The sequence below is a fragment of the Ictalurus punctatus genome, chromosome 26, assembly GCF_001660625.3.
Source record: "Ictalurus punctatus breed USDA103 chromosome 26, Coco_2.0, whole genome shotgun sequence".
Lineage (NCBI taxonomy): Eukaryota > Metazoa > Chordata > Actinopteri > Siluriformes > Ictaluridae > Ictalurus > Ictalurus punctatus.
The window spans coordinates 16630327-16649751 of NC_030441.2; the positions used below are offsets into that span (position 1 = coordinate 16630327).

Consider the following 19425-nt stretch of genomic DNA (forward strand, 5'->3'; position numbering starts at 1 on the left):
TATTTACTGAAACACTTAATCTTTTTTGTTTTTGTTCAGTGTGATGTCTCAGTATACCTGAATTCACCCTGTTAGAACTAGTGCATTGATATAAGCCTTCAATGTATTAGTTAAGTAGTTAAGTAGTTAACTAGTTAAATAATCAATTAGTTAGTTAGTTGTTAGTTAGTTAGTTAGTCGGGTAGTAAGTTCGATAGTTGGTAAGTTAGATTGTTGGTTAGTAAGTTAGTTACTTATTTAGTTAGTCCGTTACTTAGTTGGTTAGTTAGATAGTTAGACAGTTAGTTGGTTGAATAGTTAGGTAGGTGGCTAGTTAGTCAGGTAGATAGTCAGCTGGCTAGTTAGTTATCAATTTATTTAGTTGGTTGGTTAGTTGACTAGTTAGTTGATTAGTTAGTTAGCTAGTTAGTTGGGTAGTTAGTCAGTTGGCTAGTTAGGTAGTTGGCTAGTTAGTTAAATAGTTAGTTCAGTTAATTCAGTTAGCTGGCTAGTTGGTTAGTTAGTTGGCTTGCTAGTTAGTTAGTTGATTGGCTAGTTGGTTAGCTAGTTAGTTAGTTATGTGTATGTATCGATATGTATATTAAGGAATAAAGAACGTTTGTCTGATATGGAAACACCATACCTTCTCTCAGAGGAACAACCAGAGAGTTATCTTTGTTGTTTTTTTTAATGATATAACACGTCATTTGTTTTGCTTTAAATCAAGTCTGAATAAAATGACGAAGCCTCTAATCATTTTAGCATGCAAAACATAATACACTGCTGTAATACATGATCTCAATAGTTAATTACATGCTTCTTTGAAATAAAAAATAAACAAAACTTTTTCCTGTTAGAGCGCGCGTACACAGAGACACACACAGTGTGCGCGCGTACACAGAGACGTGTGCGCGCATTGGGAAGGCGTGGGGGTAGGGGTGGGGGCAGGAAGGAAGGTCCCGGGAGGTGGGAAGTTGGGCACAGCTCCGGCTCAGAGGCAGTGTGTAGTGAGTGTTTAATAGTCCTGTCATGACTGACTGCTCTGCACTTTTGTTCCAGCGATGCTGCGGGGTGTGTATGTGTGTGTGTGTGGTGTGTATCTCTATTAACGACCTCTGCTTCCTGCGAGATGAATCCTGCACTTAAAGGTGAGAAATCTATTTAGGTTAAAATGAATAAATAAATAAATCTAAGATTTTTTTTTCTTGCTTTGCTTTTTGTATTGCTATAAAATCTGTAGATGGAAAACATCTCATTTTTTTTTCTGTTTAAATTTTCCTCCATTTTTTTTTATTTACAAAGAGGATACACATATTGTCCATAATAAATAATTGTGTATTAGTTACAGTTGAATTCATACCATGAGAAAAAGTCTAACACTCAGTTGTGCTGTAAACATGCCTCTTATATACTAATATATTTCCTTATAATATATTGAAATATTTCACGTCATATTGTATACCTGTTTTTATTAATCAGCTGACCAGCATAGTTTTTTTTTTTTTCTGGATTAAAAAGAAAATAGAAAAGAAAATGTAACCTGGCATGCAGATTGACGTAAGCAGTGATTCAAACTATGCAGCAAATCCAATGAAATGACTTAACATTTCATTTAAAACTTATTAAAAGAATATACTGTAGAAATCACTGGTTTATCACACCAAAAAACAAAACAAAAGGATGGCTTCTTCAAAGGTTTTTAAGTTAAGGGTTGTACTTGGAATACTTTCTGATGGACAGAAGACAACCAAAGAGCCAATAAGGGCTCTTTGTTCCATTTGGATCAGAGGACGCTTACTCCACCACCAAAGAACCAGGACACTGAAACAGCATTTAAAAAAAAAAAAAAAAAAACCAATGTTATGAGCATGTATAAACCTCATAAGGACACAGCATGCACAAGATAAAGGCATGAGTCTGTGTATGGAGTTTTAAGTATGAGCCTAATCTGGTGCGGAGCCCTTTGAGCCCTGAAAACGCACGGACAAGCAAGTAGAGTCAAAAAGAGTCATATTCTTCTGATCTGCAGAATCTATACGCACTGATGTAATCAGAGAAGCCGAATCTCATCATCAGGGTTCTTAGCTGAGTGTGTATAGGATAGATTGCATGCATTGTTTTAGTAAAATGGTTAAAACACAGACATTTAAACGAGGTAAGCACATCTTTGTTGGTCAGGTGGCTCTATCAGATACAGTGGGAAAGCAGTAACTAAGCTAATAACGCAGTAGGTACTAACACAATAATTAAACCGGGTTTATTTGTTATTTATTTGTCGTATGTCGTTTTAACTAATGCCATGCCTTTATTATATGAGTTTGCATTTGATAGGTTTCCATCAGTTTCCATGTCTTATTAGTAGATTAAATCAATTTCAAACCTATTAATTTCCTTACTATGCAAAAATGCGTTAAAAACATATACGAGAGTGAGAGGTTAGAAAGATTGGGTTTGTATAATAATAATAATATTAATAATAATATAATATATTACTTTTATTAAGGTAAGGTTGGTATGCTAACTATAACTTTTCCTGAATTCTGCTTGTTTATTAAGGAAAACAGTAAAGTCTGCTATACTTTTACTTTATACTTACTAAACTCTGACCGATGGGCTGCTGGTGCTTTAAAAGCACAAACAAAAAACAATTCCTGTCACAATTTGTTTGCTCCTTATTTGGCTGTGGCAAAGAGAAATGAAGCCAGCTATTTAATTTCCAAATTGGCTGAACCCATAAACCACACAGTTAAATTTCTCAAAGGCTGCATCCCAGTTTCCAAACCACATGGGCTACTACTGTACTAAACAGCTGGTCAGAATAGCGTTCTCACTGGTCGTTGTGGTTACATTCAAATGAGATATTATTTTGACACAGACCGTTGTTCAGTGTGAGAGTATACTGTCCCTTAGTTGAGGTGTGTAAAGGGAGTGGGGCTGCTGTAACCACAACCAAGCCACTGTGAGTGAATTTCCTGGCAGCGTGGGTGCTTGAGGTTAAACACCAGACTCTTTTAATAGAACAGCAGGGGCAGGGTTCAGCATAAAATATAGCAAAATGTATTTTAAGGCATAATGTGTACATTGAGGTTAAGTGTTGCAGGTACTGTAAGGTTGGTTGGTACAGCTGCAGGAGTGAGGAATCCCAAGCTAAGTCCGTGTATTCTCTATTTAGCAGGCCTACTTTTGTTTGTTTTGTTTTTTTTACTGGAAAAACGTAATCTGTATTCTCTTAGTGCTGATGTCCTGCTGCTGTGCCAGTCTAGACATGAAAGCAGGGAATCAAGATGATTTATGCTTTCCAGATGATGCCAACAGTAGCGGAAAGGTAACAACCTCGGCAGGGTGCAGGTTGTTTCCCGAAACTACACTTCAAAAACACAGAATTAGCAGGCACTTATATAGGAAAAAATGTTCTTGAACTCACCTGGAGGATATCATGCTTACAGTACAGAGTTCTGTATCTCTTTAGCAGAAAGAAATCAGCTCAATTTTGCATTATTGTCTTAAAAATGTGGAATCCTTTATTGTCTATAACAGGTCTTTACATGTATGCGTTCATTTTAATTTCTCAGTGAAGCAAATATGTGAAATGATTTTCATTGGCTGACCAGAGCTTAGCTTCCTTAGGGTCCCGATATTAATATACTCTTAAATATAACAGAGAATACGAAAGTGACATACATATTTTTGAGTTGAACTCACCAAATTTGAGTATGAATTCAAAGGCATTCACCCATCAATGATATCTTTAAAAAAAATTTTAAAAATGTATTAAGAATCTCTCAGTTTAGCCATTGTTGTTTTATATAATCTATAAAATACAATACAAACAATAACTTCTTATTTGTTACTAGATCATTTCAGCATTTTACAGTTCCAGTGCCATGCTGTAATAACTCACCTGACCGTTTAAATATGACAGCTACAAAACAAAGCAGAAATGGGATATTTACTGAATTAATTTTGGGCTACTAACCATAATGTTATACATGCTAATAGGCATTTAAAAGAATTAGTGAGATATCTTGAGTGAACAGAGATTTTACAATAAGAGCTGATCTTTGTATCCCTAAATGTTCAAAAGCCACTATCATGACTAACTGTTTGGTAATACTCAATTATTAATTCTACACTTGCTAATTATTTTGTAACTACAGGAAGGGTTAACATTATTTATGAGTAACAATTTTTTTTTAAAAACATTTAATTTCTAATTTGTTACTGCCACAGTTACTGAATAATTGGTTTAATTATTTAGCTATTATTTACGCAGGAAACTGGCATGTTGTTTGTTGGTTGTTAAAGTTCCACTAGAATTAGTTTAGTGGAAACTGAAAACCACATTTCTTTGGGCTACACATTTTCATTATGGGTGAATAGTGGCATACTCACCGCAGTAATGAGCAATTAAATGTAGACTGCTGATCCCTGTGGTCTAACACCACACCCTGATGATCACAAATAAGCCTTTGTCATTTCTAAAAGTCAAACATCTGGCCCTTTTATCCCGTTAATCATTAAAGAATTTGTAGTTTTGCTTTGTTCCTCATTATTTGGTTTTTGAATCGCAGATTATGTTGGTTATGTCTTCAACAGACTTTCCTTACTTGTATGTATAGATTGGTATATTCGTGTGGTACTTTGTCGTATTAAAAAATAATAAATTTGGCTGAACAAGGATATTTGAGTAAACTGGATATTTTGTTCTGCAGATTTTGATGTTTACTTCCCAAAGATTGATGGCTATCAATAAACGATGGCCGTTGAGTAAGATGATCAATGTGAGGAAGACAATTGACACCGCGTAATCAATTTAAAAAGGAAAAATAAACCTTGGTTTCAGTGGATGGTAAGTGTCTTTCAGGTAATCCATGAAGGTCTAGTGTTTACTTTATTTCTGCATGTGACTGCTGATTATGCTGTCTTGATTGAGTCAACATCAGCAGTAATCCATGGTAATTTTCTAGGTGGGAGTGCATGTGCCTACCTGTGTTGTCAGACACATTGCTGTCAGTACAGCTTTAAAACAAGAAGAGGTGTGCTAAAACCTGTGAAATGTTTTTTTTTTTATTATTATTATTTTTTTTAAAATTAATTTCCAGGCTAAGATGTCTAGGTGTGTCTCTGCATGCCTGTGGTTGGCTGTGGTACTGCTCCCTACACTGCAAGGTACGGCTTTACAGACATAATCACCTAACTGTACATTATCCCTAATTATGATAGACAAGCTGAGGTATTTATTCCTAATTATTTTTTATTATATAAAACATCTACCAGGCAACATTTCACGTATTTTGTTTCTTTAGATCCACCAGTTCAACTTCACAAAAATTTGGAAAAATCCTTATGTTGGATTTCATACAAATGAATTTGCTATAAAACTTGCTAATGTTAACCTTGCATACTGTAATCTTAACCTGTCGTAACTTTTCCTACAAGTTTCCGTGAATTCTTACACATTTGCAATCCTGAAATTATGTTGATTCAATTGTAATGCCAAGGTAAAGAAAATGTATTTTATTAGTATAATATGTTATAGACTGTCATTTAAAGACATTAAATGTAAAATGTCTAGTTTGGACATTTAATTAGATTTGACCTTATTTATTATATGTTAAAATTGATACCACGGTTTATGTTTCTGGTATATTTTTATGTCCTGTACCTACTAGTGCTATTATACTTTTTTATTATGGTCAACTCCAGAGTAATTTTAATACAAAAACTTCTATCCATTCTATTATAGGGTGCCTATAATTGAATGGATAGAAGTTTTTGTATTTTATGTAGAAGTCATCTCTAAAAAAAAACTATATTATTGCAAAGTATCTCCCAAAAAAAGCAACATATTGGCACCAATATAGAATGTTTTTTTGTGTTTATGTAATTTACACATATTGGTATGTGTATATATTTTGCTCAATTTAACAATTCTATAAAACAATTATTTAACATCATTAGTATAGCTGTAATACGTAAAGACATGGTAGAAATCGGCTGTAGAAAAATGTATTATACGCTCTTCATTATACGTGCACAAACCTGACTGGCTGATGTCCTTTGATTGCCATATCCTAGCTAGAGTGACTGCCCCAGCTCACCTGCAGGCGATGCTGGGCCGCCCTGTTATTCTAAGCTGTAATGTGACCATAGAAGGTGGTGAAGTCCTCAAACAGGTTCGCTGGCTGGATTTTCACAACAAAAGTGTCCTCCATTACCAACCTGAGAAGCCTGGCAGTCTCACCAGGCGAGATGGTGTGGAGCTCATCAACCAGCAAATGCACACAAGCGCTATTTCCATTGAGTTGACCAAGCCGGGGGATGAAGGCTGCTACACATGTGTGTTTGATGTGTACCCATCTGGCCAGCAGAGGGGGAAGACTTGCCTCATTTTAAATGGTGAGGTGATGCTAATCTTGATTATTCAACTGTATGATACCTGACATGATTGATAAATATGACCGAAGGCCTCTAACATACTATGAATATCTCGAGTATCTGTAAAACAAAATATGCTACTCAGGCTAAGTCAACTTTAATGTTGTTTGATTGACTTCCACATTCTTAGAAAAATGGTTCTTCATGAGCTCTTTGGACAGTTAAAATTTCTTAGCCTTTTAAACAGATTCTACTTTGAAGCTTCTTGGATGAGAAAACACTCTATTAAAGGATTATATATAAAGACTTTAAGAAACAGTCTGAGGAACCCTTTAGAACTTTTTTTTCGAAGAGCATATGACTGGTGAAGTAGAACAAACATACAATGCTGAGTGCAGTTACTAGTGGTACTTGGCTACAAGTTTCAAGGATTCCTGAAAACATGCAGCAGGAGCTTTAATTATCCCTCTGAGGTGCCCTGTGATGGCCACAACAGGAAGTGGAAAGGACTGGTGCTTTTCTTTTCAGGTTGTGTAGCTGAACTTAACTTCCTGTCCTATCATCTCGTACTTCCTGTTTAATCCATGACAAATTACCCAGAGAGGAAAACAGAAAATAGCAGGTTAGTTTAAAAAAGTGAAAAAGGCCAGTATATTTCCGTTAAGTGAAAATATGGCCAAAATAGATGAGTCATCAATGGTAGCAGTGGGAACAATGAAAACAAGCAGGCAGTTGGTTACAAGCCAGTAACCATCAAAGTGCAGTGGTTAAAAACCCTCATCAGGCCCTGGCCTTCATGTAAAACTGTCCAATGAATATACATTTCTCATGCAAAGTATGGTTTCCTGAGACTAAATGTTTTATCTACCACCCTAAAGTATTTTTGTTTTGTTTTGGCCCCTTGAGGGAACTCTTAAAAGTTCCAAGCATTTCAAAAGCTAGAGTCATTAAGCATCCTATGAACCGTTGAGAAAACAGGTGTAGAAACAGTTTGTCAGTCCAACTCAACATTAAATAGTTCCTCCTCTTCCTTTCAGCAAAAGCGGAGTCAGTGGGCAACAAGACAGCAGTGCACGGGAAGCATGTGACACTCTCGTGCACTTACCCACTCGCCAGCAGGGTCCGTCAGATCCTATGGAGTAAAACGGCGGAGCAGGGTGACACTGCCCCCGTGGCCTCGTACACCTTGAACGGCAAACTGAACGTGGAGCTGCCATTCCAGGAGCGGGTGAAGCTGAGCCAGACGTTGGGACACAGCCAGTTAACCATCGACCCCGTTCACATGGAGGATGAGGGATGTTACACCTGTGATTTCCACACGTACCCGGAGGGCTTGAGGAGTGTCACAGCATGTCTGGCTATCTATGGTACGTCTAAAACGGTGGTCACCAACCTTCTTCCTTGAGCTCTATCTTCCTGCAGGTTTCATTTCCAACCAAAATCTATGGTTGGAGATAAAGTCCTCAGGAAGTTGGATCTCCAGGAACAGAGTTGGTGACCACTGGTCAGCATTGCATTGTCACAAAGAGAATGATGATGATGATAAATAGTGTAAGCAAGGAACAAAACACAACTGGGCATGCTGTTATAGGTAAAGGACTCAAAAGGTGGTGTGACGTGGCACACTTTTTACTTTTTAATATTATAGTCACATTTATTGTTGCGGAACATTAGTTATCATGAGTTATCATTAGTTATAAAGTCTCTCTCCTTGACCAGCCCTTGTTTTATCCTCTCTGTTTATTTCATAATACATGTCTTGGAAGAGTTTCCCATGGCAGAAAAATGTATAGTCCAGACTGAATAGAAAGCACTAATACTGGAGACTCCTTCCAAAACTGTCTCCTCAGAGAAAAAAAAAAACACATTTTCTGTAAAATAACAGCATGTTGTTTATTTATTCATAACTTCAGCAGTGGTATAATCAAACGTGAAATACATGTGATTATGTGAAAGGTCAGTGGACTTCATTTCTCAATCTTTAGCATTAGTATTCAGTAAACCACTGCTATTTAGACAACTTTAGAGAGGTTATTTTAGTTGGGGTTTTTTTTTTTTTTTTGGTCAGGTCAAAGAAAGTTCATGGCATTTCTTTTGTTGTCTTAAATGAAAGGATGCTTGTCTTTCAAGACATGCTTTACAAATCTGTGTGACTATATGTGTTTGGGTGTGTTTATATACATCTATGTGTATTGGAAAAAGTGACTTACTCTCTCTGCTGCAGCACTCAGGAAAAGGAAATCATTATATAACCAAGCCATAATTTCTAGACAGTACAAAAAGATAAAGCAGTGGGTGAGCTACTGGTCACAAATCTCCTCACACGCCGTGTTTAGCTTGGCAAGGTCTCTCTTACTAAATTTGTTGTCTCTGGGATTCTGTTCTTTCCCCAAAATCTATTTCCTTGCTGTTTTATATGTGCTTTGGATTTATACATTTTAATCGAAACATGTATTACACCTTGGGAAAAATGAAATATTCTCCTCCTAAAGAAGGAGGAGTGATGGGAGTATAGGATGTTTTACATTCCCTATAACGTTCCCTATAATCGCTGTAGAGCACCTCCATTTTGGGATGCAGGAAGTGAGTGATTGAACGTAAGTGTATACAGCAAAGAGACGATTTCAGGAGGTAGTGTACGACATCAGGGTTATAAAATATATGCCGTGGCTTTGTTGAAACATCGACTGTTCGACGACGGATGGATATAGGAGTAACTGGAGCAAACCAGCAGAAGGCCCTGAAAGACCTCGCTTAAGAGGCTGAGAAGAGCAGCTTTTTGTTCTGGGTGAGGAGAAAGGAGCAGTGTTGGGGTAGTAACACCTAAGCCAAGGTGTAGTTGCAGGGGGTAGCAGGGAGACATCCCTGCCACTGGTCCACCACCAGGAGTCGTTCCAGAGTTAAAGGAGCGAAACAGTCTTGAGAGGAGGTACATGGCTGACGACCCTGTAGCTGACCTACGCCATATGCAACCAGTGGCACTGAGCATGCATTAACGGTGCCATTGGGGATTGTCACAGCCTCAGTCACTGGGAAGGTCTGAATGGCTCGGATTGTTTTAGGCAAATGCGCCTGAGTGGTATTAGGTTTAACAGGAGGAACCCATATGGAACCAGTTGCACTGAGCATGCATTAACGGTGCCAGTAGGGCTTGCTACAGCCTTAGTCACTGGGAAGACCTGTATGGTTTTGGTTGCATTCGGCATGTTAGCAAGGCTCAAGGACGAGCGGGGTAATCCTCTGGATGCCAGAGGAGGTGCGACAGGTAGTAATGCCATAGCAGGTCAATCTGTACAATAAATAAAAATAAAAAAACAAGGAGAAAGGGTAAAGAGTGACCAAGCAATCTGGTGAAGTTTGACTGGTTAAATCAGTTACTAGCAAGAGGGTCCGAAAGCAGTTCAGAGGATGCGAAAAGGGAAAGGGAAACTTTTCAATTGACGTCACATCTTAACATACACTGATTGATGTTTGTTTAAAAGTTAACCAAATCACGAAAAGCCGATTCCATCTCTGACATAAAAGAGCAAAAATGTTATAGCTACACAAAATCGTTTCGTCTTATCATTAGTAGATCGTGAGTTCAAATCCCGACAATACCACAGCCATCTGTGACTGGGATCTAAGAGAGCAACGTTATATAACGTACTCTCTAGGCAGTCATGAGCGTGTGTGAGCTCTTGTATGCAGAAGAGGGCAGAGAGCACTTTTTTTCAGAGTGTATTATGCTGAACTGGGATACAGTGTCACATGTCTCAGAGGAAATATGTGTTAGCCTTCACCCTCCCCAGCTGGCAGTTGTTGTCTGATAGGAGAGAAGATGTAAGGGTAGTAATAGCTTAGTGGTTAAGATGTTAGACTTCCGCTTGGAAGGTCAGGAGTTCAAATCCCAGCTCTTCCAACCTGCCGTTGCTGGGCTCTTAGCCGTCAATTGTATAAAAAAAGAGAGCTGAATGTAAGTTGCTCTGGATAAAGGTGTCTACAAATGCTGTTTGTTAAGAAACTAAATGTAAACATTTTTTTTCATTATCATTTCCTGCGAATCGTCATATACAGTATATGCCTCTTCTGGTTTCGTCTAATTTTAGTGAAAACAGATTCCGTAAGGGCTGAGTCAATATCTGACAGGATGCTGGGGTCATGTTTCGGTCCCTGCTCTTGTACACTTGGGGTGATCCTATCCAATTCTTGGTCAATAGCACAAAGTACACTTGCATGCAACGTTTGAGAAGAGGAAAGGATGAGTAATTCTGTCAGTCATGAAATTCTGCCGTGAGGTGTCATTAGTGCTCCCACGTCATTTGATTACAGAGCTGTGTTTTACCTGCTCAGACCACCAAATAAACACACAGTAGATTCTGCTGCTTGGCTCGAACACTGGCTATTATCTTTATCTGCTAGAGTGTGACTGTGAAGGCTGATTTAAAGGCGTTTGCTTTGGACTGACGCCCGATGCCAGTACTGTGCCATTTTTCTCTGGGAAACAGAGCTCCTCTATGTCTCTCCTCTGATAATGTTGGCCGAACAGCGTGGCTTTTGTCACTGGAGGATAATCGTGTCTCCAGACAGAGGGATGGAACACATCCTCTCACACTGTCTCATGTCTTTTTGCAACCTATGTTTTTCATTTCCGAACACCATGCGTCACGGCTGTCCTTTGTAGGCTGTGAAAGAGGTGAATTATGTGTTAAGGGTTGTCTAATGTTGTCTTGGATAAGAAAGAAGAAAATACCAATCTGTCCATTGCAAGAAACATCTATCTATCTATCTGTTATATAGAGATAGAAAGCTTATGTCACGAAAAAGACGATTTTTTAGCTCACAGTGTCTAAAAACTAACCCTCATGGCCAATTGTGTTGTTTTCACAGTCCTGCCCAGACCCGAGGTGAGCTACGCCACCACGGACAAAGGAGTAATCCAGGCCAACTGCACAGCCGTGTCTCGTCCTCCTACAGAGCTCGTCTGGAATGTGGAGGGTCATAACCGCACTCTGGCGCCCTCCGAGACCTCGGTTTACCATCAGGGAGACGGCACTACACTGGTGGTCACCACCATAGAGTTTCAGTCGCAACTGCTGGACGAGGAGCAAGTCACATGTACGGCGCTCCATCAGGGCCTGGAGACGAGTATTTCTGTAGCCCTGAACAAGGGTGAGTCCAAATTCAAACGTTTTAGGAACCTTAATACCGCAGCATTGTTGAATTCTTGAACCTGATGGGTTAGAACTTTGTTGATTAATTTTCTACAACAGCAGCTCTGAAAGTAGTTACGTTATTGTTTTTATAAGCAACTTTAAATTTCATTTTCAGTGAAGTTTTCTGTAAGGAGATGTTCTATTTTACGTGGGTGTTTATGGAAGGAGTCTCCAGTGTCAGAGTCAGAGGTAAAGCTGTAACTTTAGATTTGCAGACACAAGAAAGCCCTTCCCGTCCTGAGGAGTTTGTCGACGGATAAATGGATGAAAAGTCTGACGTCATTCTTGAATAAATACGAATGGTTCGTGTCGGCATAATATAATATAATATAATATAATTATTCCATTACTGTGGTATAAGAGGAATCAAACACTTATGGTGTTATAGGAAAATAATCAGCTTTGGGTTGGTAACGGTAATTACATCACATCAAACCTTCAGTGATTGCTTTCCTGTAGCATCACATTGATAAATGTTTTATTTCTTATAGTGGGTGGATGTATAGGAATGATATGTTGATAATATATTGTATATTATTAAAGGCGAACGAAATTAAATGAGGTCGAATTCAAAAGCAATGCATAGTTTTATAATTCTGCAACTGGTTCAGTTTTCTTCTTTTGTGTATTGTGTGTCCACTGAGCTGTCAACAATTATGAAATAATGACCTGCCTTCTAACATTACCCCATCGTACCCAGTTATCTGTTTAACCTCAACTGGCTAGCAAATGAACGGTCCAGAAAATGAACCTCATGGTGGTTATGCTGTTAAAGTTGTAATTATTCCCCTTAAAACTGCTGATGTAAATAGTCTCAGCTCAGCGTTTAAGTTGCATGAAGCCTCCATTTGGACGAGAGTGAGAATACGCAAGAAGCTGCATCGTGACACGTATAGCCTTATTTCATACACTGAATGCGTGTTATGTCTTTGTGTGGTTTATTGACTCGCACTGTGCTTTTGTGTTGCAGCTGGATTTAAGAAAATTATCATCATCTCAGCGGGACTCGCAGTGCTCGCGCTGCTCATATGCCTGTGTTTGTGCATGAAGAGGCGATAACGACGTACTCCGAGATGGTCAGTGGACATTTTCACTCGAGAGTTGGCGTAAAAATTTCCAAATGATATTTCCGTAGTCCGACCCTCACCGTTTCAGACCACCAAGAAGCGCAATTGAGCAATAGTACAGTTTACACTCGTTTATACTTACATTTAATGCCACAAAACAAGTTCATTCCTGTTGTCCCTTATATTACAGCAAACTGTAAACAGTAATCCCTTCGCCAGGCTTTCTTTTTCTCTCTCTATTGGATTTAATAAAAAAAAATAATAAATAAATTTTTAAAAAAACGAAAGAAAGAATAAACGCAAAGTGGTTAAAGTCCTGGAGACTTTCCCAAGATGGAAGCCGTACCGACTCTTACAAAGCACTGACACCGGAGGCTCCTTCCATGAATGGTAAACAAACATCTCCTACAGAAAACTGCACCATGTAAATAAAGCCTCTCCGAATGAGCTGTTACTATAGAAACCATAACGTATTAAAACAAAGACATCTGTCGGAGCTGCTGTTATTTCAAAAAATCTATAAACACCTTCTGACCAATCAGAATTCAGTAGCGCTGTGATATAATAAGCTATAAATACGGCGCGCTCTCATAGCGGTGAGGAATCTTCTTTATAACACAGTCAGATACACCTCCAGCTTTGGCCTGTCAGGGTTTTTTGTTTGTTTGTTTTTTGTTTTGTTTTCTTTTTTTAAACTTGCCCGCTGTACCAAACCAGCATGCAGCCAGTAACCAAGGTGTTAGCCATGATGCAGTTCAACACAGGCTTCCTTTGGGCTTGTTTTCAAGTAACAGCTCGTGAGACTTTTGACCTAGAACAAGGCAGAGTTTTATAGGTTCTTTCATATGAGCCAGCTACCATTTAAAGACCAGTTCTGTAAATAAACCGACAAATTTTACGCCTCTGAGACTTTCACACCAGGATGTTGGTTCTAGGAGTGATGACACTTCCCCTTTTACACGTCCCCTTTCTTTCACCTCTCGGTGCCAAAATAGCGATCCAGCGATCCAATAACTTCATGAATACAAAATGCGTATAGTTTTTTTTTTTTTTTTGCTTTGTTTTTTTTACTATAATTCTAGTTTTAGAAGTTCTCTGGCGAGAACCGATTTTTAGACTTTTCACAGTTTTGCAAGAAGGGATGATAACATTATTGAGGAGACTTCCAAAAAAAATTTTTAAATATCGTAACCTTTCACCTCATGAAATCAATTCTTTATTTTTTCTTATCAATTCTTACACCGTGACCATCTCTGATTAACGGTCCACAGGTCAGTTCTCCAGTGAGACAGTTCTCTGTGTCCAGCGTAGGCTTGTTTGTTGAAAATAAAAAATACCTTTAGTTTGATTTTATTGCTACCAATAATTTACAGTTCAAGAACAGCTGCAACTTCTACAGATGTTAATCTTGAAGCAGGCAGAGAGACCAATATACTATACAATCTATTCCCTTTATCCCCATTATTTATTTATTTATATCTTTATTCCCAATGTCCCGTCGTGTTTTTTAGGCTAGACCTTGACATTTAGTCCTTGGGAAAACTTCCTAGACGTCACAGAGCTAAAAATGGTGATGCCTCAAATTATACTCTTGACAAAAGAGTCATTTTAGCCTGCTGTGGTGTCTGGGTGATATTTCATACTAGAAATCATGGTAGTAATTCCTGGTACTCAGAATGTAGATATCTACGTTTAACCGAAACCAAATATTTAAACCACATATGATTACTGCGTTTCTAATCTCTGAGCGTTGTACAGTATGAACTAATACCTAGTTTTACTATTAGTTAGATTCAGTAGTTAGGAATTTGAGTATATGAAACTAGCAGAAACAGTTTGGAACCCAGTCGCACTACGAAACACTGATGTGGTTTCCGGATGGCTATCTCGTGATGAGAAGAGACAGAATGGACGTACAAAAATTCAGTAAATCCATGAATAGTAATCCAAGCAGATAGTGGGGTTTAAAACACACACAGGCGACATTCAACAGGGAAAATCCACAATCATATGAAAAAAAAACAACCCTGTTTGGAACTTTTTCATGCACAGAGGAATGACGAATTGACACAGAACAGGTGAACACAATAAGACAACAAACCAATCACAGGGCAGGAACTAAAACAAACTCAAGCACATGGTGTTCATCGCCATGGGAACCACGGTGGGAAAGGGGAAAACCATAACCCTAATCTACCAAAGCTCATATTGAATTAAGATCAAACATTTTGTCCATGTTTTCGGATTTCCAACCGCTAGTCTTATGCGAAAATATGACATGATTAAGGAGAAACACTCGGATACCCAAAGTGTAAAGAAGAGAACTTCCACAGAGCGATCTTTAGCAGCTACAATTACAATTTGAAGCACAAAATGCACCAGCGAAACATTCTGAAGCAGGAAATTGCCCAAAGCAATGATGATTTTTAATTCTGCAAACATCATAATCTAAAGATTTACAGAATATTGTCTCAACTACACCAGTTTGGTAACAAAACAGTCCTAAATGTTCATATGGAGTGATTCTTATTTTAGAACGCTCTTTAAAAAAAAAAAAAAAAAAAAAAAAAAAAAAACACTTATCAACTATATTCAAGGATGAATTTTTTTTTTGGTATTTATTTTAGTCGTAAAACTTTTATGATTGTTTTGTGTCAGGCTTAGATTTTTTACGCGCAATTTTTACAATTCTTTTTGAAGTCTAAATCGAAAACGAGTAAAAACGCACTCAGAACTGTATTCGAGCAGAATAAAATTTTTGTACACGGCGCAGAGGAAATGCACGACAGACAGGTTTTCTTTTCAACTTATGATTATGCAGGGCTTGATCTTTTTTTTTTTGTAGCACCACAGGAAATGGGGTGTTACCACTTCCTGTCTCTTACAAGAAGTCTTCCTTTCCTCATGACTGCCTTTTATTTACCTGGCTTTTTCTAAAGGGAAATTCCTGTTTGAAGAGTAATTTTTTAGATATTATTGTTTAGGGTGTGAATATGATGATAGACAATATACAATAAAACATGAGCACTGTGACCTCGTTTAGCTTTATAGACTAATGTGTAGTCAACTCACTAAATATGAACTAAATATTCGACTCGTGGCTGAATTGAATCGAAGCGCTACTGGTTTCCACGGCACCCAACTACAGTCTGTCAGAGTCTGATAGAGTCTGATATTTTCTTTGATCGAAACTGATTGTTGCTGTTACTCTTGGCTCTCATAACAATCCGGTTAAAAAGAAAAGAAGAGGAAAACATGGCACAAGCGATTAACGACCTAAATAAACTTCCAGATCAGGGTGTGTTTTAAATTTATCTGGAGTGGCCACATTTTACCGTGTTCCAGTGTTTCAGTGAATCTCGTCATGACGCCTGGCCTCTTTTTTTTTTGTTTTTTGTTTTTTGTTTTCAAAGTAGAGACAGGAAAAAATGTGAGACTGAAATGGCATAATGGATTTTAAAATGAATCAGATTCCGTTGGGAAACGTATCTCCTTGACGTACGAGTGCTGATCTGGGACAGATTTTTTGTCCTTCGTGTCCAGACTGATCCATTTACGTTACGATTTTATCCGTTTGTTGGACTACAAAGTGACTTAGATGTGAGACAGGACAGGCTTCAAGTGTACAGCTGAGTTGTTGATGGTAAAGAGTCTTTCTCATTGGCTCAGCATTGGGTATTTGGTGGTTTTGGGATTCGAACTGTTCATCAGAACTACAAATGCCACTTAAATACTGACTTGTGATCAGCAATATATACAGTATACTGTATATATTTCTTAATTTTTTATTTTGCAAATGTCGCTAGTGTTATCATGGCATATTTGTACCCGGCATTAAGGAAACACACGAACACCAACCTAGATGATACGATCTAAAACTCTTTCCTCTTGTGGCAGCTTGTTTAAAATATACCACAAGGTCAAGGTTTTTAAACCACAGACCCCTACTCTTTTTTTTTTTTTTTTTTTGAGAGAGAGAGAGAGCGCAAATAAACTAGGTCATTTGTTCTAGAAAATGGGTCATTCGGGGGAATGGTCATTTACCAGAAATTTCACACCAGGGTGATGGTAACCGAAGTGCCATCACTTCTTGTACATCATAGTTTTCACAGCTCTCAGTGACAAAATGAATACTAGTGATACAGAGTCCATCTCGGATGTCTGGTGGCCCGGAAAACCCTTCACAGGGTCGTATTTTGACTATATACATACGGTACTGTGTATACGTTACTGTTTGTTTGGTTTTTTTTAAATAAAGATGTCCTTATTAAAATTTCTCTTCATTAGCATATCAGCCGAAATTTTACGTTTCCAAAGATGAATTTTCCATCATAAAAAATAATGTTACAAAGAAACGTTTGATTGTAGTAACATTTTAAGTAACAGACCCCATTTCGTATCAAAGCATAACGGAGTCCGTCTTGTACAGGAGCAAGAGCACTGTGGAACCTTCTTCTAAAACCCCTCAAGTGTACCTCATAGAACTTTTAAAATCCAAAGAGTGCTCACACCAAATATCGACTTACTTATTCACGTTCCCGTTAACTACTCCTTATAGTCCATTTGTATATGTAGAAATATTTCATTTCATTGTATCTGATGTATTTTCTTCTACATGTGCCTAAGACTTCGGCAGAGTACTGTGTAGTTGTAAAAAAAAAAAAAAAAAAAAAAAAGCATTTTGCTGTGAAATTTGCACATAAATCACATGAACCACAGGAAATCACACTTAGCTAGCAAGGATTTAGACGTCTTTAGAAAGACTGGCTGTTTCTAACCGCTCTGTTTGTTAGACTGACTTTCTACGCAGCGTGATATTTGCAGGCAGAAAACGAAGGCAGCGTTATGAAAGTAGCCGGAATAAAACGTTTCCCTGTTGTTTAGGGAAAAGGAGAGATGTCGAAGTGTACTGTATTATTGGCATGAAATTCTGCCACAGTAAGATCTGCCACACAGTTGATAAATGGGAGCAAATACACACAAAAAACAACAACAACAACAACAACAACAAACAAAACAAAAAAACAACCTGCATATGGGTTTTGGGTTATTTCTACATTTCTGGGTTTAGAATCTATGGAAACAATTCAGACATTTGAAACCATGGTAATATTGTTAGGAAAAGACCAAGAACTTAGAAAGTTACGGTTAGAAAACAGCCTATTTCTATATTCTGCTTTGATAAACAACTAAACTGAAGGCTAAAAGCCAACACACACACACACACACACACACACACACACACACACACACATTACTCTGACATACAAAAACTGTGATTCTGTCTTGTAATTGTTACGCTGTTCCACGTCTAATACCAACATTGTTTTCTTATCTTTTTCTGCATTTAGACTGAGATGAACCCAACAAAAACGCTGCTATGACTGGAGAAAGCCACAGTCTGTCTTATATATATAGTGTTTTATGAATGTACTAATGAGCGTATGGTTTTTCTACGGCATTTAAATGGTCATTTCGACTAAAACGCTATCACTGGAAACACTAAGCTTCTTTCTGTTTTGATGTATTTTCACTTTCATTATGAATTTCATTGAACTAATGAAACTAATCTGATTAGTAATCTTATTGTTGGCATTGTTAATGTTGATTTCAAAAATGTAATAATAATAATAATAATAATACAATAAATCCACGTTTGTTTTTTTTTTTTTTATGAGTGAACATGTTTTTATAAATATTGCTCTGTGAGAAGTCTCCCTGCGCATGCATCTCCACTAGATGGAAGTGTACTCATATCTGGAGGTTGCTTTTCAACATCTAGAGCATCTACACTGACGGGATACAACTGACTCGACGACTTCTTCAATTAAGAGCTTTAATGGATGAAAACAAGAAAGTTTGAACGTACTGTGCAACTAAATAATACTAACTTTGCTCAGATGACATGGAGTCCCTAACGTAGACCTGATATGTCTCTGGTAAAATGTGTAGGGTTTTTTTTTTGGTTTTTTTGTGGCCATTTTAAGAGCTTGGCATTTTAAAGAGGTAAGAAGTAATATGAAAGTGAAAAACGAAAAAAAAGGACGTGTGAACTGCATACACTGCATCTCTTATGAACACCAAAAAAAAAAAAAAAAAAAACAGTTCTTCAAGGGAACTTTTGTTAAAGGTAATGAATAGCTATAGAACTAGGACAATTTTGAACAACTATTCGAGAGCTCCAATGATTCTGGCAGTTCTTTTTTTTTTTTTTTTGTTATTATAGTTTCTCATACATCTATTACTGTTTTTATTATTATTATTATTAATAATAATAATAATAATAATAATAATAACAATATTAGTAATATTATTGTTAGTACTATTATTATTATTATTATGGTTATCATTATTATTATTATGAGCGCACAGTGGATTAGCGGTTAGCACGTTCCCTCACACCTCCAGGGTCGGGGATTCGATTCCCACCGTGGCCCTGTGTGTGTGGAGTTTGCATGTTCTCCCCGTGCTGCGGGGGTTTCCTCCGGGTACTCCTGTTTCCTCCCCCAGTCCAAAGACATGCATGGTAGGCTGATTGGCGTGTCCAAAGTATCCGTAGTGTATGAATGGGTGTGTGAGTGTGTATGTGATTGTGCCCTGCGATGGACTTGGCACCCTGTCCAGGGTGTACCCCGCCTCGTGCCCGATGCTCCCTGGGATAGGCTCCAGGTTCCCCGTGACCCTGAAAAGGAGTAAGCAGTAGAAGATGGATGGATGGATGGATTATTATTATTATTATTATTATTATTATTATTATTATTATTATTATTATTATTCATAATGTAAGGGGAAAGCATTGAAACATG

The 19425-nt window shown here is 37.7% G+C and overlaps 1 protein-coding gene across 1 annotated transcript; it reads left to right on the forward strand.

The window, feature by feature from the left end:
- The first annotated feature begins 968 nt into the window (after positions 1–968).
- On the forward strand, positions 969–18284 carry zgc:172122 (Ig1_MRC-OX-2_like and Ig domain-containing protein). Its single transcript, XM_017457477.3, has 8 exons — positions 969–1127; positions 4692–4828; positions 5082–5148; positions 6058–6378; positions 7395–7724; positions 11227–11508; positions 12523–12628; positions 17971–18284. The coding sequence occupies exons 2-7, from the start codon at positions 4826–4828 to the stop codon at positions 12609–12611; spliced, it is 1092 nt and encodes a 363-aa protein (XP_017312966.1). The 5' UTR covers positions 969–1127; positions 4692–4825; the 3' UTR covers positions 12612–12628; positions 17971–18284.
- The last annotated feature ends 1141 nt before the right edge of the window (positions 18285–19425 follow it).

Coding starts and splice junctions, on each gene's coding strand:
- zgc:172122 (XM_017457477.3), top strand. Junction 5,149..6,057: donor ACTGCTCCCTACACTGCAAG/GTACGGCTTTAC, acceptor GCCATATCCTAG/CTAGAGTGACTGCCCCAGCT. Junction 6,379..7,394: donor GACTTGCCTCATTTTAAATG/GTGAGGTGATGC, acceptor TCTTCCTTTCAG/CAAAAGCGGAGTCAGTGGGC.